The 26,974-nt window shown below is 39.4% G+C and overlaps 1 protein-coding gene across 1 annotated transcript; it reads right to left on the reverse strand.

Annotated features, from left to right (window-relative positions):
- Positions 1–1,326: 1,326 nt before the first annotated feature.
- BMS1 (BMS1 ribosome biogenesis factor) lies at positions 1,327–25,066 on the reverse strand. Its single transcript, XM_067299851.1, has 23 exons — positions 24,990–25,066; positions 24,287–24,492; positions 23,843–24,033; positions 22,349–22,428; positions 20,657–20,845; positions 20,068–20,210; positions 18,514–18,635; positions 17,598–17,794; positions 16,719–16,858; positions 15,351–16,162; positions 14,583–14,684; positions 13,302–13,459; positions 12,663–12,744; positions 11,598–11,674; positions 10,290–10,472; positions 7,827–8,015; positions 7,037–7,217; positions 6,343–6,401; positions 5,251–5,373; positions 4,108–4,255; positions 2,951–3,126; positions 2,392–2,553; positions 1,327–1,678 (listed from the first exon to the last, which is right to left on the reverse strand). The coding sequence occupies exons 2-23, from the start codon at positions 24,460–24,462 to the stop codon at positions 1,442–1,444; spliced, it is 3,927 nt and encodes a 1,308-aa protein (XP_067155952.1). The 5' UTR covers positions 24,463–24,492; positions 24,990–25,066; the 3' UTR covers positions 1,327–1,441.
- Between the last annotated feature and the right edge of the window lie 1,908 nt (positions 25,067–26,974).

The following is a 26,974-nucleotide window of genomic DNA, read 5'->3' on the forward strand; positions in this document are numbered from 1 at the left end:
AAGAATCTTCTATTATTTAAAAAGAAATCTCATGTTTTCATATTCATACGACCTCAGCTGAACCTTATGGGGAAAAATACAGGCAAATTAATTTGAGTTTGGTCTCAGCTCTGTATCATATAGGCAAAAATGGATGCATTAGAATTTCAATATTAGCAGCACAGAACATTGAGATTAATTAAGAAAATCCTGAAATGTTAAACGTTCACATGGAAGTCTACAAACCCATTCAGCAGAATGCTTTTGTGAAAGGGAACCTGCTCCCAGCTGGGACCTCCCATCTGAGATAGCAAATATTACCACAGTGTAATAATAATAATGAATTTTGGCTTGATGATAAAGGGGGAAATCGTTCAGGAAAGAGACCAAGAAATTACTGATTTTGTCTGACTCGCTGCAAGTTTGAGGATGAAGTATTAAAAATAGGTATACCACAGTAACTCTTTGAAGCCATATATGATATAATGAAAATAAATTCCCCCGCTCTTCCACAGAATGGTAGCTCAAAGCATCTTCTCATGTTGAGAAAGATTTCAGCTATCAGTTAATTTAACAAGATTGAAACCTTCTACTACCTCTTACCTCCACTTATCTGAAGAAAGTCTAATATAATACCATTAAATCAAGCTGTCAGACATGGGAAGATGTTCCCAAAGGAGGTAACTTACCTCATCGGGACACATTTCACAGAAAATCACCTGGAGTTAACACACTTGGGAAAGGTCTGACACTGCTTGCCCAGAAAGTTGTAGTCATTGAGGGTCCTACCCACAGCCAGGGTGCCCCCAAACTGCTCCCGTAACAGATGATCTGGATGAAACACCCTTTTGAAAATGTGTTTTAGATACAGTGAGAGAGGGATAAGCCTGAGTAATACTTCTGAGAAGCTTTCATGCAGGACAAGATGATCTAAGAACAGGAGAGCACTACTGATGACACACACTAGCACAAAGCTAGAAAATGCAAAACTCCTGCCCAGCAACAGCTGATCTTGATGCCTTTTAATGGAAGATTTGCCAAGGGCAAAATTAAGACAATGGCTCATAGTATTGCCAAGACAGAAGCCCAGAGACTCTTACTCAGGGGAGTTCCTTTTCCATGGAAGTCCACTGAAACTAAGACAAAGCACTTACAAACAAACAATATTCAGTCATTGACATTAAAATACTTTATTAGGTGGACAGGGTGTGCAGTATGGATAGAAATATACTGAAATACAAAGTCCTCTGGAATACTGTTTAAAAAACCCACAAATCCATACTTCTACATTTTATTTATATACATTTCCAAAAGTATTCAAGAGCTTGAATAAGGTCATATTTGCGCTTTTTTTTTTTCCTTCTCTTGAAAACAATTTTATTGCAGTCCAAGGCCTTTTTGTTTCTTCCAAAGAAAATTGCATAGCTACCCTATTTTATGATTTGGCCCGAAATCTGAAAGTTTACATACTCTTCTCTCCCTCACTAGATCCTTTCAAGCTTGACTTCTGCCTCTTTTTCTCTCTTTGTCCCAACATTCGATAGATTTTTTTCTTAGCCTCCTTTTGCCTCTTTAATTTCTGTTCCTCCTCCTTCTGCTTAACTTTGAGATATTCTTTAAGCTGCTGCCGATGTTTTACTTTGGCTTTCTTTATCTTGTAATTATTCACTGTACTCAAAGCACTGAGCAAGGCGGATATCTAAAACAGAAAACAAAGTATCAATATATAAACAGTTCAATTTGGTGAGCAAGAAATAGTTTAACTTCAGCAAAGAGCCATACAATGAATCAGAGATTCAGGGCAAGTTCCTAATTATTTCTGCACCTGTTTCCCAGTTTCTAAAGTGGTTTAATTATTTAACTTGTTGGGAAGTTAATCAATGGCTTAATTTTGGGGAACTCTGATTTTGGTTAGATATTTAAAAGGCTGTGCCTAACTGCCACCATAAAATACATAACTTCTTAGGAAGGCTAAACTGAAGTTTGGCTCCTCTTGCCTTTGTAAGCTCTTTACAATTCTCAATTTTTGAAGTAGGTTATTTGCTTCGAGTCCTGTCTTTGTTAATAATGAATAGCAATGACAAGACAAATGAAAGACTGTAGCTGTTAAGTCACCCGCACTGTGAGAGCATTGCGCCCAGCTGAAATGTCCTTGTCATGGCATTTTCAAGGTAAGCATTTAGGTCTCAGGTGACCTACTAGTTTACTATATAGCCACCATCCCCTCAGGCCCAATTCCATGTATGTAACAAGGGAGGAAAAGGAATAAAACAAATAGTGGAGATACTTTATTTATATGAGCCTAGTGGAAAAATTATAAGCAGTACATTTAAGTGCTAAAACAGTTAGAAATGGTCTAAGTAACATATTTACTCTTGGAGAATGCTCGTTTTCAGAGTAAGTGATCCTTACCTTCCTTTCATGAGGCTCCCTGATAACAGCTGGTCTCCACTGGTCTTTTGGAGTCTTGCCTTTCTTCTCAAGATTCTTAGGCTTGTTCTTAAAAGGCAGTGCCTTCTGCAGTGCTTTGGGAATGTGGAGCTTATTGAAATGCCTTTTCTCTCTCACTATAGGCTAAAAGAATGGATATGAAGCATGTAAGATTCATGATTTCAAAAAGCTTTCATTTTATTTTCCACCTTTCAGAAAAATAGTTCTCCAACATCTTTGCACTTGGCTGTGAATGGTATGTTCACCCCTGTTCTACTATGACAGAAGTCTCAGTATGCTTTTGGAGGAGACTTCTGCTCCACAGATTCCTTTATAAACTCTCATTGACCCACAACACTTGGCTTTCCACCGCTTCATTCCTGTCTTATGCCAGGAAAGACTGTGCCCTGAGGATAAAAATACAAACCCACATACGCCTATGCAATGAACATGTGCTTACACTGCTCTCAATTTGCACAGGCCTAGAGTAAACTAGATTTTTTTTTTTTTAAACCAGTGATCACAGACATAACGAATATACCTTATAGAGGGAATCTTTGTTTTGTTTCAGTTTGATGCCTCGTTCTTGCCTCAGCTGGCCTGTTGTCTTCATTCCTCTCCAACTATCTTTCTCACCTGCTGGCTTCAGCAAGGATGTTACTGGGTTATAAAATGCTGGAATAGAAACAGGATACCAAGTCCTCACAAAGACAATATCTGAAAGGAAAAAAAAAAAAAAATTACTTGGCTTTGACACCACAGTTCATCACATCTGCAGTCTAAACAAAGATTATCTGAACAGATTAGATAACTAACATCTAGACCACATGCCAGTATTTCACTTACGCATTAGACGGCACAGTCCTTCTCCAACCCTACATCTCAACTTCACACAAGAGCAACGTAACTACTTACACACCTGGATTCTGCAAGACCCCATATATAAAGTCATAAAGAGTACATAAGCCTGAAGACAAGCCAGCTGAATACCACCCTATCCATTATTCCTATTCAGTTAAAGAACCAGCACAAGAGTTCATATACGTATCTGTGCCCATCCTATTGGCTGATAAAAACAATTTGTCTTTCTTCCGCCTATTTTTATAAAATAACTTGATTTTATTTTGCACTATCCATAACTGCAATGTGTTTAGGAAAACAGAGATCATACAAACCCAGATAATCAAACTCATGTTCTCATGATCACAGTTATACTGAGAAACTACAACAGATCACCAAGCCCTCCCGCCATGCGCGCGCACACACACACACACAATTTCCCCCAAAAGTAAGAAGAAAAATTCTCAGCTAAAGACTTACAGTGCCACTTTTTGGATTTGTCACAAAAGTGACCTTCTAGCACCAGCACCACTAAATACATTTTATTTACATATTCAGGAAGACAAGTGTAGTAAGCTGTATAAACACTTCAAAACTCTCAGAGAAACAGATCTCCAAGACAAACCTTTTCATCTGTGTAGTATATAACTTTTGAGTATAACTGAAAGCAATTCAACATAAAACACACTTTTTTTCTTATTTCATTCTGTGTCTCATGAGAGGTGTCATGCTCTTTGACTTCACATCTCAATTATCAGTTTCCAGTGATTCTGGGATGCTGCTTTTCAATCTGTGAAGCAGGCTGAAAGTCATGTGATAACAGTCCCTTATTAATCTTACATGGAAAGTGCAGCTTACCACTCATCAGCAACTTGTCTTCAAATGTTGCTCTAAAAGCACCTGCTGGAGCTCGGAGGGCCTTTTTGATCTGTCCTCGGATACCGCTTACAGTACGAATTGCTGCACCTTCAAATTTAGCCACTTCCAACTGAGAGTTGAACATCCCCTGAAAGTGAGAATTACCCACCATCATTCAAGATGTTAAGTCTATCTTTTTGGCCTGTCTATGTAGGCCACAAAAACGTAAGTAATTCCCACCAGCACATCTTATGAAGAAATCGGAAGAACAGAATATTGTCTTTACACTAAGTGTGCTGATCATACCAAAACCTACTGAAACAACTTTAAGATAAGTTACTAAAAATATCTGAGTCACATAATCAAAGACATGGCTTTTTAACATTAACAGTATGGAGAGAGAGGGAGAGAGAGAGAGATATATCTCCGTGTGTGTGTGTGTGTGTCTGTTTGTCTCAAACTGAACAAATTTGAGAGAATCTGTCCAGTCTACTTTCAAAGTAATTCACTGGAAGACAGAGTACCTTAAAGCAAATAAGCTGCCTTAAACTGCTAGCTATAAGACTCTAGTACAATACAGCTCTCCAGGACTTATGCTTCTCCTTCCATAAATCACAAGTCAGAAAAACCTCTGTGGATGCTTAACATGAAGACCTGAGTGCTTGGCTGGTTAGGATGAGAGTACTTAGTTGCTTACTGCCCCAAATCCAGAATAACGTAACCTCTTCCTCAGCTTGAAAACCTGATTAAGGGCAGCTGAAAAATTCACTCCTGCAACACTTTCTGACCCAAACACTTTCATTACTGTAGCTGTGAAGTCCTAAGCACTGTTGGAAGTCATCGTTGATCCCACAGCTGAAGTTAGGCAGGGTCAAACTGTCTGGATGACACCTGGGCTGGAGACTGTTCCAGCATTTTTGTCTGGTAATTAGTATTAATTTATATTCATTGACTAATGACCAGTACCTTTAAAGACTATTCTGAACAGTGCTCAAAACACACAAGCAGCTGCTGAGATCCAGAACTCTGCAACGACTATGGGGAAACTTCTGCCTCAGGAAAGCCAGATGAGCAGAGTCTCAAGTTTATTTCTTCCTAACATCGGTACTTATGGTTTTACAGTATACAAATGTACATACATACCTTAATAAAAGAAGTGTTCTTAAAAATTTTGAATGGAAAACCAGTCAACTTTAATTTCTTTACTATAGTTATGGATTTATCTAAGTCGAGCACAACTCCTGTGGCAGCTATCCGGAAATCAGGCTGAAACATACAACAGAGATGACAGACACTGCTGAGTGTGTGCAACTATGAATGCATTACCAAATCCTGAAGAAACAATTTTGCTGGTACAATTTCACAGCTTTTTATAGGTTGAGTTCAGAATTTATAACCTTCACAGGAGCAACGCAGCATGACAAATACAAATCTACTTCGTACAGACTAGTTAACTTACTGCTGACATTACATTCCTACCATTCACTAATGAGATTTTCAGAACTGCCATTCTAATTAACTTGGAAGCAATCTAAGAGTCCTTTTTATGTGCTTTACTGTGTTCTCTTTTTGAAAGAGAATCTTACACAGACAGAACATCTCAGAGCAAAACAGGGCTTTGCGCACTACTGTAAGTCACTATTATGCTACTGATGTATCATGAAAATAGCCTTCTAATACACCTAACAGGATGACTGTGCAATAGGACTTACACAAGGTGTATTTTAGAAGGGAGATAGTGATTACCACTCTGATTATTGTCATGCTCATGCCTTCTGAAACTTCTGTTATGTGCTGTATGTAAACATGAATCTACCTCTAGGTAATATATAGGCAACAAAGATCACATTTGATAAATGCTGTTTAATCATTTTTTAAAATAATTCAGATAACCATAAGCATTCTAATAAGATGCAAAGAAATCGCACTGAGGACAAACTTTTTCAACAGAAGTATCAATAGCTCATCCTGTGAAAAGGATTTTGAAGTTATCTAAATACTTAGTACCTGAAAAATAAGTAGATGTAAAATCTTCCACAGAAAACAGTAAAGCAACATTTGTCATTTTCAGTGTAGCAGATGAAAACTGTTACAAAAATTAAGTGTTCATCCAGTTCCCTATCTCATCACCATGTATCTTTCAAAAGCTAAAGTTCTCCTTCCTTCTCGGATCCCGCAACATCACTGCTTTAACATACATAAATCTTCCTCCCAAAATCCACGTGTCAGACCTACCGTTGTGCCACTGACAGACTGAACCGCCAAAAACCCTGTGCCCTGAGGAGTGATGGGGCCTACAAGAGAATTAAATAAAAAATTATGAAGTGCTTTACTACATAACATCTAGCCTCTATTTTAAAGGTAGCTTAGTATACTGAAAGCAAGCCAGAAAGCTTAGAAATACGTGCTGAATATTCCCAACCAGTAAGACCGGAGACAGGTTAAGTAAAGCATTCGATCCATTACTCACTTAAATAGTGCCACTGAAGTTCAAGAAATTATTTGCACGAGAAGTTACTCATCTATGGAACCATTTGCAGGGTTTGGCCCATAATGTGCACAAGCTCTCACACTCTGTCTCTCCAGACACAGCCAACAAATTGGCTATGTAGCATCAAATATGATACCACCTAGCAGAATGCTCAGAATTTGATTAAAAGCCAAATAATCTAGCCCCACTCCCCCTTCTTCCTTTTAACAATTGCTTATTTTGCTATACTATTCAGTGTTATTTTATATTCCATAGGAAAACAACTTTTTAAAGATTTCTTCTCAGCCCGAAAGCGACTAGCTGGTTATGGGGGTAGGTGGGGTGAAGTGGGAGGGTTGTCTGTTTGTTTTTAAAGAAATTTCTGATACATACTCTAAGGCTTGACAATATTATAACAATTAAGTGACTGGGGATGGTAACTCCATACCCCCCGCTCACCCCAAAAGGTTGCTCCACAATGCATATGCTGTGGTGTGTACTTCAGAAGCCTGTGACGCCCATTGTGATCTTCAATGTAGAACATAGGGATAGTCTGAAATCGCCTCCACCCTAATGAGAGGATTAAAGGATCACGTGTCTTAAGTATTTTCTTATACCATCGGTGCTTCTTCAGGCGCAACTAATTAGAAGAAAAGATGAACAATCCTATTACAGGATAACAATATTAATTCTGAAATTCAAGCCTTAATTTTAGAAATGATCGAAAGCAACTTTCGTTCAACACCAGAAACTTTTATTCAGTAAGCTTTATATCTTAGAACATTTTCATTAACATTAGTTTGACTGGAAAGATAAAGCTAATCAATATTTCACTTATTTTAAAATCATGTTTGTGTGCATATGAGCATGTATGCTATTTAAAGATATACACGCGAGTAACTTTTTCTCTAGTCACTTGTCTATACCATGAACTGAGAGTACAATTTAAGCTTGTGATTTAGCAATTGTAATAATGGTGGAACTTAGTCCTGACTGAGACCTCTCTGTAGAATCATAATATGAACAACAATAACAACTTTCTCTTCCAGTCATCCCGTTAAGCCTGTAAAAATCCAGTGTCTGTGACTGTAAAGATACCATGTCAAAAGCAATTTTCCTATTCAAGACAAAGATGAAGATTTCTCTCCATTTACCCTATCCTTAACAATCAGAAAGTAAAAAATGACTCCAGCTACGCTGCAACACACCTGTGCTGATACAGAGTGCGCTCACAGCTTTGGCTACGTACCTGTACGTATCCAACATTTCCTTCACCGTTGCCTAAGCCACCCAAGATAATAGGATAATGAGGGTCAAAATTCAGGACAAATTCACATGGGACGTTCTCAATCTCTATTCGAACATACATCCCAGGCCGGAAGCCCTCATACTGTACTCTGGTCTCATCGTCTTGATCTTCAAATTCAGCTCGATTAAGCTACGCGACAAAGAAAAGACACCAAGTGTTTTACAAAATTCAAGTATTAACAACTTGTTCAGAAGGTGCTAGTTCTATTTAAAACATGCTAACCTTTATATAGTACCTTTTGGGAAGGATCTAATAGGTTTTTGACTTCTTCTTCAGAGTAAGATCTCTACCACCATGAATTCCATCCGATTTGAAATCCCAAGTGGGCCTGTTAGTCTACTTGAAAGACAGTGCCCAAGAGAAGCAAATGACTCAGGGACTTGTGGTATACCTTTCATAATGGTGACTTTGGATTTTAAAGACACAATTGTCAAAAGTACCTTTTTGATTTAGGAGCCCAAGTACCTTTTAAAGTTAACGTCCTGCTCTTTAAGGTGCCACCTATGAGAAGGCTGGGCTCCTATCTTACTCAAGCAGCTTAAAAATATTTCTGTGTGTCCTCAGACACCCTGTGTCCTCAGAAGGGTCTTTTAAAGCTCTTCTGTGCCATATGCGTGCAGATTTTGTGTAAATATTTAACAAAATATCCTTGTAAATAACAGAAGCATTATCTTCCTGTGGTGGCTCCTGATGTTTGGCTACCAAGCATATAAAGATGCCATGTTTAACTAAGCCAACTATTTCCTTCCTCAGGGTACTCAGATATAGAACAAATGCTGTGGTCCAAGTTCATTTTTTAAGAAGCCTTTACAGACTGAGGTCCCTGTCCTTCCCTCCTGTAGCAGGATCACAGTGACTGTTGATACATATTTCTGTAACAGACCTCAAGTGAAACAACTGTAAGTTGCCTCATATTCTGTTACTGGAATCACCTTGTTTATGTTTCAAGTGTTCTTAGTAAGCACATCAGCATACCAGGGCTCATAAGGTCACTTATGTCAGAGCTTAATGCCAGAGGGTAACGATTAATTTAATGAATATTTAGGGCAAGATTTTGTCAGAAGAGAAGACAGTGTGAAATTGTTACTAAAATAAGGCAGTGTTCTTACAAGTCAGCTTAAGAAAAAAGCTACTTTTAAGCTTACAGGTTTTTATCTAAAAACTAAGGCCTGGAACAAAATCAGCACCTCAAATTCTGCATCCTGTTACCCAAAGACTCCCACCACACATACAGAGCAGTGGTCATCAATTATTTTTCTCAAAATAACTTGACAGCTTGATGAAAAGGCTGCCTCGCTGAACCTCCTTATCCATTTATAACATTGCAAAAACCACACTAAAAATAGCACTGCGAAAATATTTGACTGTAGTTAGTATGAGAAGGATTTTGGCCTTTTTTCAGATAGAAGGCCTTTTTTTTCTTCTCTCTTCTTTAAAAATCTCTAGCTCTCTGCCGTTTCTTTTTTTCTAATCTTATGTCATCCTAGTTCCACCATTAAATAAGTTGATAACTAAAAAACTTCTAAATGAATAAAGTTTAGATGACATCTGTAATAATCCTAACTGGAAGACCATTGTAGATCGAGGAGCTGGTGATCCACATAACAGTTAACCTGAGTAGGCGCAGGCCTATGCTCTACTGTGCTATACTGCACATATAGTTTGGCCTTCAGGCCTGTGTTGTGCTGCACCTATCTGTTGGCCACAGGATAAACTTAGCTGGCTACTTGTAATGAAGGAGCCTGTAGTCAGGTCTGACTTGGCATTGGCAATTACACCACCTACATGTCCTTGTCTTTATCTAGAAGTGCAGCAACAATTTCTCATGGAAGCATCCTTTTCATTTGACATTAGAAATAATGAATAGAATTATTTTATATTAAGGAAATCCTGTAAGAGGTCAAAAGCCTGAAATGGGATAACCTTTTCCACAGACAGGATCTGCACAGAGTGCTGCACCCTGACTGGAGACCTGTTTGATGCTGGACAACGTAGGGTTCCCAGCTTCTGAAGGGCTGAAAGACTATCTACACCAGTTCTCTTTCTCCTTATAGCGTTAGTGCTAACAAATGGCATTTTAAGTGATACTTTACAAAGTGAGTGCCTTTCTTATTGAGATCATGAAGAACCAACACCTCCTTGTGCAAAATAAAATCCTGATATGTTCAGCTATTTAGAATGTAGTTAACCAAGTATGTCATTTAAATTTAAGCTTTCAGTTGTTTGGTTTTTCTTTAAAGCTTATAGAATCAAAAGGTTCAACAATAAAAGATTCTAAGCGTGTATTTCTTTGTTTGTACTTTCTGAAGAGGCTGCTGAAAGTCAGGTGTGTCTCCAGGTAAACACTGGGGGATGTTTCTGAAGATGTATAGTGTGATAAATTGCAAGGTTGACAGCTCATACCTGGGCTTGTTTATGCATTTCTTCTTTAAGATCATCAAAGTATGTGGCATCCCCTTCATCATACTCTGCATCAAACATTTCCTTCAATTTCCGTTTCTTGTCCATGCGTTCCTTTTTCTTTTCCTCCTCCTCGGCTTCTGGTTTGGACTTTTTTCCTTCTTTCTCCTCTTGTTCGCTTCCAGACTAACCAACAGTAAGTTATCAAACATAAAAAGTGTTCATTAAAAACAAACCATTCTGATTAACAGTTTAATATATTACTAAAAAAAGCAATATAGAGCCATAATACAAATGATTAGAGACTTATAAAATGTTTCCATTTTTAGATAGAAATAAGTTATTTACACAAGAAGATACATCTTCAGCAATAACTGAAACATTTCATAATTGAATTATATCCCTTTTGTTTCACTAAAAAACACTTTGATTTAACATCAAAATACACATCAGGGAGCAGACCCTAGAACTGGCCTTTTATTCTAGAGCTAAAATAAACACATAATAAAAGAGGAAATAAAAAAAAGTAATCATTCATAGCATCAAGTAATCTGCTCTGGGAGGCAGTACTCTGAAGACACCAGAGAAGAGGAAGTTTGTTCAAGAACTGCTTGACTACCACCAAAATGCTGCCATTACTCATAATTCTATAATCAAATGCAAAGACAAAGTTGCTCAAGTTAAGAAAGCTAAGATTCTTCAATTTGTATTGTCAGACAACCACAGCTCTGTTTTTAGAAGATAGTCAAGTCACAGCAAATCCAGCATAGAGTGCTTCAGCCAGCCTCTTTCATGCAGACATGAGGAATAGCTAGGAAAATGTGTCAGTTTTCACAATCAGCTGTGTTTAAACAGAGCTTTTTGCATCTAAATGATGAAGTGACATAGTACGAACTGTTATGATCACATTTGGTTTTAAATACTTCCCTCATAACTCCATGTTCTAAAGCTCTTGATTAAGCCTGACCTCTACTGTTAAAAAGAGTGAGGTGACTTCTCCTACATAATTAACTTTAAAGAACAGGTCAGCTTGAGATTAAAACCATATGCAATTCTAGATATTTTTAAGTCCTTAATATATACCTTACAATATATACCTTCTCCTCCTCACTGCCTTGTTCCTATTACAATATTAATTTATTTCCTTTTGGGTCATGAAAACTATATATATTACATAGGATGCCTATCACTTATCAGAAACTCAAATTTTATTTTATATATATATATATATATATGTACATACGTGTGTGTGTGCACACATGCATATATACACACACATATTTCTCAAGAACAAGCAAATACAAGTCATACCTCATCTCCTTCAGCAGCAGGCTTTCCTTTGTGCACAACACCTGTTTCAAGATCTTCAAAATCCCCGTACAGTTCTTCTGCAACAAGTAACCCCCCCCCCAAAAAAAGACAGTTAACAACTCTGTTAGTGTTCTCCACATTGTCTCCTATTTTCAGTATTGTATGTATACTTTTAGTACTGCTTAGTAGATCAGTTCCAGCCCAAATTTCTTTTTTTATTTTCTATCAACAGTTTTAGAAGTGTGTTCTGTCTTCTACATTCTTGGTCGAAAATTCTCAGCTGAACTCAGTCTCCAGTGGCTTCTCCTTTTTCCTTTCAATATGCATACTTTACGGTTTCAGAAATGCAAATAAAGGTTAGGTCATTCCAAGATCAAGCCAGATCAGATACCACTGCCTCGCAATATTAATCTCACACAACAGGAGTGCATGAAGAATTACTTAGTACTCTAATGACATGACACCAGCAGAGCTATGGAGCCTCTATCTTTATCAAAGTAACATTCAAATACAGCAAACAATTTTTAAGTTAATAACAAATACTTACAAAAAGCTGCCAAGCTTCAAGCAATTTTCATGAAAGATATAGCCATATTTTTAAGAGTGTATCTAAAAATATCTCCAAAACATCTGAATAAAGATCTCACTTTTCAGTCAAATGTGAGTGATCAGTTTCTTTCTGTGGAAATATTTCTTATTTCTACCCAAACTATCCAAAAGAATCAACCACAGAAAGATGATGAATAGTTAAACTCATACACATGACTCAAAACTGAAGCATTGACTAAAGACTATTTCCTAATTTATATGATATACTCTATTTTTCAGAAAGTAGATTTTCAAAATGTTCTACTTGCCTCCTGTTTACACACAGATTTGTAGTAGTGTTTGGTTACATTAATACCTGTATAATGCTTTAAGTATGTAAAACAGTTTGAGAATTTGCAAGCATATGACCAATGGAAAACATTCTAAATATGTAACTAAAACGTTACAGTAAATATAAAGTCATATTTTTCTTAAAACACTAGTACCCATTATCATTTTGAGAAGTCTTACACATACCATCTTCCTCCAACAATTTTGCGGCATCCTTATCTTCTTCCCACTTTCCCGTAACAAAGCAGTCTCGAATACTGCTCATAACCTGAGAAATAGAAGTGCCACTGCTTTATACAATTACAACTCATCAATACAAATATTTTCTGGTACGTTCTCCACTCCTCAGTCATCTTCCCAGTTTAGAGATCATTTGACCTTCTCACATACAGCTCCACATCAAGACATCATTTCCAAACTATAAAACACTTCAGTGGAAAGCAGGAGAGTGAAACCACCTCAACTCTTGCCCAAAGATCTTTACCTAAGAAAGGGTTAACATACCGCATTTTCACTTATGATTCCCTACTTTTTACTTTTCAATAAACGAACAGCAAACCGTGAGCCACCAAATAGTAAGTTAAGAGAGCGTAGCACTAAATTGACTCTTCTACCTTTATCTTCCTATAAAAACAAACCTTGGAATCTGTTAGCTAGTAAGTATTTCTAATGATGATAAGTAGCAAAAGATAGGACACCTTGGCTGTAATTCACATAAGTCTGTTTCAATGACACTTCTCCATGATAACTTAGTAGTACTTTATGATCCACAGTCAGGCTATAACCGGAATAGGACTTGCAAATGCAATCATCCAAGGGTATTACCTCTTCTAAATCCCAGTCCTGAGGCTTTTCTATCAGGAATTTGGAGCAGTCAAGAGCATTGGCCTTCTGTTTGGATTCTTTGTCTGGACGGCTGACATGAAACAAACCTCCAAGTTCATCACCTTCCTCCTCACTTTCTCGGTCCTCATCCTCCACAACTAAATGAAACACACAAGATCTGATTATTTTCCCCATAGTACACGGATTACAATCATCAATAATCCCTCTTTTGCCTTAAGTTTCAGGTTAGGTTGAGGAAAATAAGATGCAAACTAAAAATAATTTTAAATATGAAAGACTAAAAGAGGGCAGGGTTCTGGTCCTGATTAAGAGTTAAACTAATACCTTCATAAAGGACCAAATAAGGCAAGCAGCAATGAGGGAGATACTGTATACTGTGACCATAAGCCAACTTCAGTTGTGCAGTTGGTCTGTATGGAAACATAGATTTTACTTCACAAATTACACGTAGTTCAAAGTTCCATTTGGATAACCAGAAATACCTGAAAAAAAGTTCTCCAGTTAAGTAACCACAGAATGTTTGCTCAATACCATAAGCAGAAACAACACCAAAATGATCTGGCAATAGAAACAACACTAAGCTAGTCTGCAAATCAAGAATTGAAAGTTTGTTAGCAAGTTTCCCCTCTACTGTACTGTGAAAACCCTAGAGAAGCCTAATTCTCATTGTGTTCTACAGAGGTTCTGCATGATGAGGCTTGCACATTCAGACAATTATTGGAAGATTGTGAATTAAATAGGATACGTTACAAAAAGAGCAATTTTATCTTCATTTAAGCCAGCTGATTTTTTTGATAGATTATCTTGACAAACATCCTTATTACAGATATGGTAATACTAAATCATGTTCTAAAAGAACATTCCACTATCTCTCAGTCAGTATGAGATAAATTCTTGAAAACAGCCAACAAAAGATATCCCTTTATGAGACATACCAATTACCACAACAGTTTAGTGTAACACCTACTAGACAATTATATACATGACCATTCTTAAAATGTTTGGGGAAAAATTGTTTTAACAGAAAACATGAGTAGCAACTCAGTAGTCTGTCAAATGAGTTCAAAATGCTTTTTATTGGAAAAGACAAAACGGTGTTTTTCACAATTATAGGCGAACAATTAATATCAGCAATTAAGAAAATCAAATCTCAAGCCTCCTATCATAAAACAGTCGTCAAAGATTCAGACTTACAAACATGACCATGGATAAAAAGCTATCACATATTAGGACGACAGAAACTTTCTAGCAGATTTGTACCTGTTCCATAAATGAGTTTACGGAGATTGGGGGTTGACTGCTGCTGTCTTAGGAAGACCTGAGCTGCCTTCTGTGTGAGGTCCTCTTTCCACTTAAGCGCACCTGAAAATGGAAAAGTTCACATTCCACCTCCAAAAAACAGAAAAGCCTTATGAGCTACACAAATAAATTAAATAAGGACATGACCACAATAGTCTTAAAATGTCTAGACACAACCCACAGTTTATCTTCTTTTCATAATCCATATATACACAGAAACATAAATCCCTGAAAAGCTTTTTTTAGATGAGTCCTAGTTTTAGGATGGCAAAAGCATAAGAGATTATTAGTAGTAATAATACTTTTGACTCTTTTCATGATGACGCATTTCCTGTTAATACATTTTAATACTAGTCCCCCAAGAATGGTTTCTTCTTTCTAAATAGAGATTCTTGATTTGTTTTACAGACATATCCATAAAGATTAAAGGCATAAAGAAACGCACACAGAATCTTACAGTTCATAAAACAAATCCTTCCCATTTTAGAGAAAACCCGAGACCTGTATATTTCACTGCAAATCAAAGGCTTAATAGGGAATAATCCCAAGTTTCCTAAATTAGTTTCCTACTCAACAACTACAAAATGTTGCCTCCCCAAAACTAATGTTTAATTGTACTATATATACTCTATGTGTGTGTGTATATACATAGAAAAACATTTATAATATCCTTCAACGATGAACCCAGTAAAAAATGAAAAGTAAAAAAATTTAGCAATTACTATCTACCTGCTGTGTCAGCAGAAAAATCTATTTTCTCTTCAAATTCCTCTTCCTCCTTCAGCAGATTCTCAACATCATCATCCTCCTCATCTTCTACAGCTTTAAGTTCAGTCTGTTTAACATTACTGATTTTCTTCTCTTGAGTGCGCCGAAATCCCTTCTCATCTAACACTTCAACTTCTGATTCCTCATGTGATCCTTCTTCATCATCTCCCTCATCCATGGAAGAATTTTCAGCCTCAGATTCTGATGCCTCTTCTGCTGTGCAATTTCCAGAATCTGTAGTGAGAACAGCTCTTTTTTTCAGACTGTGACACGACATTTGTGATCTCATTTCTTCCTCTTCTCTACGTATTTCATATTGTTCAGATTTAGCTACTCCTTTCCTTGCAGCTTCAGATTCACTATCTGAGCTTTCATTTTCATATGATCCTTGTTCATCATTATCTTCTTCCTCCATCTCATTTTCTTCAGGGGCATTTTTTCCTTCTTCCCCTTCAGAACTCATCTCAAGATCATCATCACTATCTGCAAATGCTGGCAGTTCATTCGCAGCTTCTTTGGTCGCCTCTCTTTTCAGGCGTTTGGCACTCCCAACAGCCACCTCTTCCCCTAATAGCTCTCTGTCACTTTCTTCTTCAGCATCATCTTCATCATCACCATCGCTTCCATCCTCAGACATTTCTTCTTCTTCTTGGTCATCTTCCTCATCACTTATTGCATCATCATTTTCTTTTTCTTCTTCCTCAAATACTGCCTTCCGACGTACTCTTCCAGTATTCAAATCAATTTCTCTCTCTTCTTTCTGCATCACAAACCTGTTTTCCCAAAGATCACATTGGGGGAGAGATGGCAAAGTGCAAGGAAACTTAGTGAAACAATGAAGCTCCACATTAATATTTAAAAATATTTTGGTGAGAAGCATATCGAAAACAAGGAGAGATGACAGAGTACATTAAGAAGGCAACAGTGTTCTTTAAGTGAGGAAAACCTCTAAGTTGAGCAATGTCCTATACTATTGCCATAAATAATTCCAGGAAACGTCATTTTCTGTGGAATGAAAATAGGTATTACAATGAGTTTTACTGAAGGTTATCATTGTCATTCTCCAAAACTGAAGAAAAAGGTAAATATATTGCTTAAGGCTGTATCAGCAACGAATTTTGGGAAGGCTTAACTATATGTTTTACAACTCTTTCGTAATCTCAATTATTCCTACCTTAAAAAGATATATTTGTACAGTCTTAGAAGAGAAACTGTTAAGCAATAAGCAGTACTACTAACTATGCTCTGTTGAGAAATATTTTCCTAAATTAGAGCCTGAAATCAGAGATTCATTCATGCTCAAAGACTGCTCAAAAATCCAAAACTTACTCCTGTCTTTCTACATCTTCTGAATCTAATGGTCTGGAGTCCATGAAGAGAGACACCTTACTTGAAGCCATCTTAGCATCAATGGTTGAATGAGTGGAGATGAGGCTCTGAACTAGTTCATGATTTGGTCTCACTTCCTCCTGAAAAAACAAGATTTTTACTTTTTAGTTAAAACATACACAAATGTCTACTGAACAATTAAAAAACATTAGTCTGCCTAAAAGAGTAGAAATATGCACTAGTAAAAGAAATCCCAAAGCATTTTAAATAAACGTTTTCTCAGAACACCAAGGTCTCCCTTCCCCTCTTCACATTTCAAAAAACACATACAATGTTAACCCAAGAAAATTGCAAAGATGGCCTCCTTCACAGTATGCAAGCAAAACATTGGTAAATATCAGCAATCATGCATGTCACAGACCTAAGTGTATTTAATATTTAGCCCAACACAGGGGAAAACAGTTGAATTCAATCTGCATGCAAACATATTCCACCTATCCCTTTCACAAGTCAAAACCTGTAACTACTCTCCCACAATCCCCTGCCCTGCAAAATGAGAATGGTCATATCCCACAACCAGGGGTTTTATAAATCTTTTGTCAGTGTTTGGGAACTTTCTGAAACTAAGTACGCAATAGTAAGTGATCCTTCAATGCTTTGCACCATATTTTACAAATAGATAATGAAAGTATCCCTCCCCTAAAATCACTATAGGAAGAAAAAAATTACCAAAAGAGGCAAAAAAAAAAAGTTATGAATATACAGGGATTTTTTTTTATTTTTAAGCAACTTATTTTTAAACGCTATCGTCTCAACTCTAAAGGTAAAAACTACATTCTGCAAGAGAAGAGATTCAAACCACCAACAGCATTCCCTCACCTCTTCATTCTCATGAGCATGACTTCCACCAAGGTCAATATAAACAGCATCTTTATCATACACAATACCCCCAACTCCTGAGAAAGGGGCATAGACTAGTTTCTCTTTCTCATTTAAAGAACGCTTCTTCTGTTGTTCAGGCAGGGCACAGGGATCTGGCAGGAAACTCACATCGCTCACAGTAAAGTCGCCTACACCTAGGATGACAGACAAGAAGAGAAATAAGGTTTTTACAGTTTTGATTCTAAAGTTTGTACAATTTATCATAGAGAGACACAGGAACATTGCAGCATTCACTGATTCATCAACAGCGAACACTGTATCAAACAGCATCTGATGCTTCTGCCTTAGCACTGAACATAGAGAGGCATGCACAGTTAACCAGAGAACTGCAAAGCTTTGAGCTTTTTGTTCGTTTAATAAAGAAAGTAGCAACTCACTTTTCTGAGTAAGTGTGTAAATTCATTATTAAATCATCTCTGAATTTTTAAAATTTTTAATCATTCACCTAAAATATTAAATTTAGACAACAAGTAAGAGAAATCTTCAATACGCCACATTTACCTTTCACTATTAGGGCTGGCACGTTTTGCACTTGAAGCATCTTTTAGTAAAACATTACTGATAATTAAAAAAAAATCTTCAGATGCTGCCAATATTACTGTGTTTAATGCTGCAGGAAAATTGCAAAATTAGAAGCAGAACTATTTACAGAGATACAGGGTTTTTACAAGAATGTGTATTATGAAAAATAATTTTTAAAAGCATAATGTTTTTAGAAAGGTGAAAAATCAGTTTTATAATACACAGTTTTAAAAATACGAATCAACTCACAATAATAGTAACAATAATAGCAACAGCTACATTGTAATTTATAGATCAATACAATCACGGTTTTAAGAAGCTTATAAATTACCTGGCATGTGAATTTGGCTTTTGGTTTTCAGGTGTGCTCCTCTCAAATAGCCATAAAGTGATATCTTCCTGTCACATTTAGGATTAATTCGGACATCTTCTGGGTTTGTCAAATCTTCCATTCTATCCAGCATTTAAAAATATGTTAGACTATCAAGCAGTCCTAACAGTAACTTTTGAAAAAAGTTAATTTAAGAAAAGAGTGTTGCTGCATCAATAGGAGACAGCTGCCACTAAGTGCTTCGCAGAGTCTAATAGTTAAAATGATATGAATATAAGAGAAATGTTATTAAAAGATTTCTCAAAAATATTTTAAATTTGTATTTTAAAACTTATATAATCATGTTCAACAATATATTTCTAGGTGTCTTATTGACATTTCAATAAATATGCACTTAGCACATTTTCATTATTTATACTCTCTCCACACACACCCCTCCTCAAATCAATTTTACCATTAGAGGAAAAACAGAATGAACATCCTAAACTCGGGCACACTTGAAAACACGGCAAGTAGCGACAATGGCCAAAAGACACAATCCCCTCAGCCATGCAGCACCTTCTTCTCCCTTATAACAACAGTGAACTATACAAAACACACTGGCAGGAAGAGGAGAGGGGAAGGCCGGCAGTTTTCAGCCAGATGAGGTCGAAACTCCTTCCGGAGCTCCTCTGGGCACTGCACCGGCGATCATGCCCGCACAAGGGGGACAGCCGAGCATGGGGACGCATTCTGCACGCAGCCTGCACTTACCTTGGCTTAACCGGCCTAACAACGAAAATAATTGTAATGGCTATAGCAACCTAAACCAACTATTACTGAAAGACTACAGAATATTTTTTCTTCTTTGCCCTGTCTTTGCTTTGTGCATTTCACAGGACTTTGCATGACGCAGGATGTACTTCTCTAACTTTTTTTTGTTGTTGTTGTTTTTAGATTTAGAGCTTTGAAAGAAATGTGTTCCAGGCACCTTGAATTCTTGTGAGAGTTTAGTCACACCTGTAAGCATTCCGGCAAGGAAACATGAAGGCAGAGGTAATTTGTCGGGTAGACAGAGCCATCCTCAATGTGCTTTCATATCCCAAACAGAGACCTTGAATCAAACACTATGCATAGGGATTGAGCAGAAGGGATATTCCAGGGAACACAGGGGACTAGTTCACCAGCTGCTGTTAAACTGCTGGAATACAATTTAATAATTCTTTTTCACAGAAATTCAACACCATCACCAACAAGCAGGATTATTTAAAATGTTGGGTTTTTTTTTTTTTTTTTTTTTTTTGTACTTCAAAGGGATTTACAGTACAGCAAAGGTCTATCTGTATAATCCGATGCAAGTAGGAACTGAGCAGCCAAAGTTATTGGCACAGACCGGAAAGGTTCGCCTTCATTTCCTCAAAACCATCTAGGTATATAGTGAAACATACTCACTGTATCTTAGATAAAAATTAGATAACCATTACACACACAGAGCTGACTGGCTCTATTAACATACTTCTTTAAACAGTAAGGTGCTGTCAATGCTGAGATTGAGGAAAAGAGAAAAGCACATACCTGTCTGCAAGAACATACGGGTGAGACGTTTGCCATGTAAGAGGTCGGAATTTCATAACTGAGATGAAACGCCCTAAATTGTGAATTTCCTGCTTTTGATATTCTCCATGAACCATCCCAGACAGATAAAACAGCTTAGCACCCTAAACACATTAAAATTATACAAAAACATTAAACATCAACTAAATAACTACAAAACTGAAACAAAACAAATGCAATTCTAATTTGTCTATCATAATTGCATATTGCAAGTTACAGTTTGTTCCAGAAGATTGAAACTAATTAATTTACCTTAACATGAGAATTGTCCCCTAATTGTTAGGGAAAACAATTCACAGCCAAAACCTCATACAAAATGTTAACCTGCTTTCCAGACCTAGATGCTGATCCTCCTTGCATAATACCTGCATATAACGAACATTTTTTCTGGAATCACATGTTTTTTAGTTGGATAACATCAGAACTCTCCACTTATAGTATTATTAAAAGGTATAAGAATATAATAAATTTAAATATCTAAGTATTTCCCTACTTTTCAGTTAAGTTCCATAATGCAAAATATACAGAAAATGCCTGTCGAATGTCATACCGGATACACTTCAGTCCAGAATCTGTGCTTTAACTTCTTTTTTGTCTTCTTTAATTGCTTGTTGTTCTTGAATGTATCAAGGTGGGTAAGAATTCCCATGATTTTGGGAAAGCCATGCACCTGACAAATGTTCAGGAATTCAAATGTTTCCATCTCAAATCCAAAGCTGGCATCAATGAGCATTAAAACCTGAAAGCATAACATCATCATTTACTCTAGTAAAAACATAGGAGCTAATTTTAAATATCAAGCTTTTCAAGTCATAAATTTAGGCACCAAAATATTGCATATGGATCTGTTATTTTCATATAACCTAAAAATTAACATTGGCTTTTAAATTAAAATGTTTATCTTAGCTGCTTTAAAAGCTAACAGGGCTTAGGAAATCAAGTCTCTTCTTTCAATCAATCAAATCTCCTTTACATAGTTTTGATTTGCTTGTTCTCTCCAGGAAAACTACAGAAGAATAAAAATAAGTCTGCTCTATGAATACAATAATATACAGTATCACAATATGGCCCTGAACAGATGTTTGCTCGGTGAATTGAAAACACGCAAAACTGAGCATCTTCCAATATTTGTATGAATGTCCTATAAAATTAGTAAAAATCCCACAGTTTTGGGTATCTTTATCTTAGATGCACTAATTCCTCTATGACCAAGTCTTTTGGTAAAGTGAGACAAACAAACTTCCTTCACACATTGCAATTACTGTTGTACATCACTGAAAGCCACTAACATGGGGAACTAGAACCCTACAGGCACATGAAAATGGAAGCAAAGCCAAATTAGCTTGTCAGCAATGAAGAACCTAAGATGCATAGGAACAGAAAATAATAATCTGCAGCCAATTGTGTAGTCTCAGACTCATAACAACAAAATCAAATAGATTCTCAGCACCACCACATATATTCAGAACCTTAAACATCTGCCACACCTATTTACTAGAAGATTTTTTTATTTTTAAATACATCTCACTCCCTCAAGTAGAAATCATATAAGTAGAAAAACACTTGAATTCGCTGATGCGTTTGAACAGATAATTTGAACAGAAAATTTGAAAAGATAAATGGATTGTGCATTGGGTCCTCTAGACCACTAGGCTTAATTCACTGAACTAAAAGTTGTAAGTAAATTCCAAGAATGATTACACTCCACCAAAATCAATCATATTAATACACACAGCTCTTCAAAGACAGATCCAGAGTACATCAAAAAAAACAGTTATAAAAGTAATATATGTTTTTATTTTATACTTTGATTGAAAACTTCTTTAACAAAAAACATTTTCAGACTTCACACAGTTTGACCACAGTCCTTAACGAAAAGCCACTTTATCATCTTGGCTTATTAAAAGATCTTCCATTAAAAATTTACAAGTTGTATTAGCAATGAAGTTCACATGCATTTCTCTTCTTCCACATCCTCCTCCCATTTAAAAAACAACAAACAAAAAAAGAACAAAAAGCAAAGCAAAAACAAACAAAAAAAAACAAGGCAGGGCCTAAAGATTACTGGGGTGCTCCAGAAAATTAGGTTTGTTGTAGACCTTAGTCTTGTTCCCTCTGAAAACAATGACTTTTTTGCCTCTGATGGCAGCAGATGGAGAGATCAGACATAGGTGTAACCTAGTCAAAAAGTAGTATTTTCAATATAAATCATATTAGAAATCACGTGCTATTGCTTACTTACCAAATCAGCAACTTTAGCCAAGTCAATCATTGTGTTAATATCACATCCACATTCAATAATAGTTAGCCTACGTTTTTTACCTGAAAAAAAAAATTAAGAAAAATCAAAAACTGAAACAGAAGGAGTGCAAACTAAATAATTCACTATTTTCTTTTCAGGTTGAATTCCTAAAGTTCCTAAATACTATCTGGGACTTGCATTCTTGCCTAGTCAAACTGTCAAACATCTGTCATTGTAGAAGTATCTTTTTTCAACTGTTTACAATTCTGCTACAGTTTAAACTTTGATTTAAATTATCAGTGTAGTACATCTTTTCAAGGAACCTGTTCTACCCTTTCCAAGAACAAGGCTAACATCAAATAGAAGTTTCTAACTTAAGAAAATTTCTTATCACCTTTTCTTTTATCTCTAGCGTCCCAGAGTTAGTATCACAGACTTCCTCTTACCAAATACTTCTGTTTTTACAATACTACCACGAAAAATCCACCCTGTTCTAGCCTTCAAAAAGAGCAGATTCCCATATCAAACGATTTCTAAACACGTCTGAATTAGCAGAAAGCATGCTGTTAACTTGGCTTGATAACTTGTGGTAGCTAACTGAGCTTTAGATAACCACAGGTTCATGGTTTTTTTCTTCAGATTATTAATTACTAAATTTAGTCCCAGAGTTTTCATAGATCAATCTTTACCAATATCCTAACCTAACACAACACTTTTCCCTTCCAATTTTTTCTTTCCCATATTTGGCAATTATTCCTTTCAAAGAGTAGATTTAGTTATTAAAATCTCTGAAGAGTCAGTCTACCTGCACCAAACATGCAGTTGTCTGGGGCCAAGGAAGATTTGCCTTACAAATTGTTTCTTTGAGCTGCTGTGGGCTGTGCCCTCCTAAGGTCTCAATGATCCACCTAGTATCACGCAAGAAAAGTATAGAGGGAACAGACTAGGCCAGGTGGAAATTGAGACTGAAAAACAAAACAAAACACTGATCAGGGGCTTGGGTAGAGAAAAGCAACCAGAAATGGCTAGGTAAAATAAGAAAAGAGACACAAACACAGGGGATGATAAGACAGGGTATCTGAAAAAAAAAAAAAAAAAAAGAAATATTCATAGAGACTAAGACAAAGCTAGAGAAAAACAGTTTAAGCAGGGACACAGAACAGGGGAAAATAGAACTCAGTGGAAAAAGAAAACCTGAGAAAAATCCATGGAAGGAAGAAACTGGACAAGCAGTCAGAAAGAAAATAGAACTGAGATCCCAGCAGGGTAGAAGGAACAAATTCAGAGGAGCAGGTGCCCCAAACCCCAAATATCACTATTCTTTTACCATTAGCAAGTATGACTGATAGCAAAATGGTGTGGTTTTTCAACATGACCAAAAATCAAGAGAACATGGCCATGTCCTAGGAACAAATTCCCCTTCTTTGTCAAGCTCTAAAAGACAAGTAAGGAGTGTAAAATAAACGTTCCCATTGCTCATATCTTTGTTCTCACCTGAAACAATTGTCACAGGACCCCTGATTTCAACCAGTTTTTGCCTTGTGAAGTTCCTAATGAGGCATTTTATTAAAGTGCTCTTCCCAACCTTCGGAGGGCCAACCACAACCACCACCACGGGAGGCGGTTCCAGGGGAGTACGGTCAACTACGGGAATGTGATGCTTCTTAGTCTTCAAGTCCTGCGTTCTGCGGAGAAGCTTACAGTAAATGCACACAAGAAGGGCTTAGGAAGCAGCAACACGTGTCACCCGAGGGTCTGCGAGCAGAAAGCCGTGCTGCTGGCGCAAGCGTCAAGCGGGGCACGCGGTGGCGAAGGACGCGAGCGGCGCCGGGACGCCACCGAAGGCCCCGCCGCCCACGTGCCCCCGAAGCGCCGCGGGGCCCGGCCAGCACCGGCACCGGCGCGGGTGTGGGTGCGGGTGGGGCGTCGGCCTCGCACCTGTGGAAGGTCCTGGCCATGCGCACGGCGGACTGCACGGCGAAGGCGCGCGGGTTCCTGCGGCGGGCGTCCTGCTCGCGGGGCGGCCCCTGCGCGCCCAGGCAGCGCCGCCGCTTCCTCTCGGCCTGCGGCCCGCTCCGCTTGGCGCGGTGCTGCTTCTTCTCCCGCTCCTCCATCGCGCTCCCGGCCTGTCCCTCGCCGCGCAGCTGCAGGGAGGCACCGTCACCGCGAGCCGCCGCCCCGGCAACGCCGCCCTCCCCGAGAGCCCCCCCCCCCGCAACACCGCCCCCCGTACCCGAGAGCCCCCCCCCGGGAGCCCCCCGCCCCGGCAACGCCGCCCCCCCCCGGGAGCCCCCCCCCGGCAATGCCGCCCCCCATCCCCCGGGAGCCCCCCGTCCCGGCAATGCCACCCCCCGTCCCCCGGGAGCCCCCGTCCCGGGAGCCCCCCGCCCCGGCAACGCCGCTCCCCCCCGCCCCGGGAGCTCCCCCCGGGAGCGCGGCTGCCCCCGCGGGCCCCCGCGGGCCCCAGCGAGCCCAGCGCACTGCCGGCGCCTGCGGCAACGCGGCGCGGAGGCGCGGCCCGCTCCCGCCGCCCACCTCGCCCCGCACAGGCCGCCGCCGGGGCGGCCCCAGGCCCCGCACGGGGAGGGCGAGTCTCGGGCGCCCGAGCGCCGCGGGGGAGAGAAGGGGGACACGCGGGTACCTGCAGGGCCACCGCCGCCCGGGCACGCGCGCTGCCCGCCCGGAAACACCGGCGGCGCCTCGAGTTCCGGGGGCGGGGCCGAGCGGCGGGGGCGGGGCCGAACGGTGGCGGTTGGCGGGGCAGTGACGGTTGAGGGAGTAGCGGCGGTTGGGGGGGGGTCGTGCTCCCCTCCTTTCGTGCCCCCTGCGACGTCCAGGCTCCATTAAATCCCGCTTTTGGGGGCGGGGGGGGGGTGCTGACTGCCGGACCAGCGGGGCCGGTTAATTGAAAAAGGCCTGGGAAAAGCCCCGCTTCCCCCTGGCTGCAACGGCGCGCTGGACACGAGCCCGAGCCCCAGCGTGATCCAGCCACCGAGGTCCTGACGCGGGCACTGATGAGCGCTGAGTCGCCTGAAAAGCTCACGATTCCCCCAAACTTCCCCGTGTTTCCCCCTGCAGCTTCTGCGCCAGCAGGGCCCCGCACAGGGCTTTTCTGCAAGGGGAGAGCCTGGGACAGCACAGTTTTCGGAGGAACTGAATTGCAGCATGGTGAGAGGTGTGAGTCTGTCTCAGGTATCACACAAGATTTGGGTCTCTGTGCCTCTGTGAACTACCTGCTGAGAACCTCGCCTCTGGTCCTAGAAATAAATACAAAAATACGGACTCTTACCAAGAACTAAGGGGACAGACAAATCAGTTCCAAACGACAGAAAGACTATAAAGGATTTTTAATGCTATAAACTCAGATAAAACATGTTTGGACGGGGTCTTTTTTTCAGATACCAAGTCCACCACTCCACAAATACATGACCAGGCATGCTGGAGCCACTTCAGGTAAAGCGAGAAGCGGTTGTTTATCTCGGGCCTGTGCCTATGCCTCGAGGCAAGTCCTCCGGGAGCTATTTGCAGGTACAGGCCCTGCTTAATGAAGTGAAGAGCCCTTTTCTTGGAGGTCCTTTGCCCTCTGCCGGGGAGGGCCAGGGCCAGGCTGCTAACGAGGTGTGCGGGTGATGGACGACTTGGTGGGATGCGGCAGGACCCCTGGGCGGATGCCAGCACGGTGGGCGCCGGGTGCCAGGGCTTGCCCCCATCACAGGGGCTGCCGGCACCCGCTGTCGTTCCCCGCGCGGGAGGATGTTTCTGGGGCAGGAATGTGCTTTATAGGCTCCAACAAAGTAAGAGAATAAATGACTCGGAGGCCTAACAATGGGTTAGGTCCAGGTTGAATATAAACTGAGTTAGTAAACCTGGAACCCCACTCTTTTTTGACAAGTTACATAAAAGAAAATACAGCTTTAAATATTCAGTGTGCAAACTCCTCCTTTAACCTGTAATAAAGGGCATCTTACAGGCAGCAGAAGAGCGTTGGTCAAATATTCAGCACACTTGGTTACTGCCCCACCTCTTCTTCCTCAGGGTAATTTGTTCGTATCAGAGCAGAGATGCTTTTGACATGCATGTCATTGCTGTGCAAGTACCTCCTCCATGATGAATAAACATGTGACTTGTATTCTGCCATTCTCAATCATCTCAGACTAACTAGTATTTTTTAAGAATGTGATACTTTAAAGAAATGTCACAGGAGAGCACTGCATCTAGCTGCTCCGCACATACTTTCTTATTTGTGAAATATATGCTAGATAGGTCAGTTAAAAGCAACTTGCAACAAAATAAAGAAATCCAGTTCCTTACAGAAGAGCTCTATGCTGTGCAGTAAGTAGTTCCTTGAGGGGAGAAGGATTTTTCAGGTACTTGCTTATGAGAAGTATCCACAGTGCGTTCCACTTCAACGTTAGAAATGCAAGTTTGATAATAGGGAAGTTTCTTCCCTAGACCACGTGAAGGGGTCGGAAAGCCCTGTGTTACTGCAGCAACCGGTAGTGACAGCTTAATGCGAAATGCCTAATACAGCTATGTTTGTGTTGGCCTTGGTGTAGCTTTGCAAGCGCTGACGGAGTAGGACCTCTATAGACAAAGAAGGGGGGAAAACACAGCAGGACGCATTGC

The sequence above is a fragment of the Apteryx mantelli genome, chromosome 7 (genome assembly GCF_036417845.1).
Source record: "Apteryx mantelli isolate bAptMan1 chromosome 7, bAptMan1.hap1, whole genome shotgun sequence".
Lineage (NCBI taxonomy): Eukaryota > Metazoa > Chordata > Aves > Apterygiformes > Apterygidae > Apteryx > Apteryx mantelli.

Bases quoted from the DNA above. Each gene is read 5' to 3' on its own strand.
- BMS1 (XM_067299851.1), bottom strand. From the start codon at position 24,462: ATGGAGGAGCGGGAGAAGAAGCAGCACCGCGCCAAGCGGAGCGGGCCG. The intron at 20,211-20,656 runs GTATGACATTCG...TAATGTGTTTAG, and splicing joins TCTGGACTGAAGTGTATCCG to GGTGCTAAGCTGTTTTATCT. The intron at 8,016-10,289 runs GTATGAGCTGTC...TTTGTCGCGTAG, and splicing joins AAATGCATAAACAAGCCCAG to CTTAATCGAGCTGAATTTGA.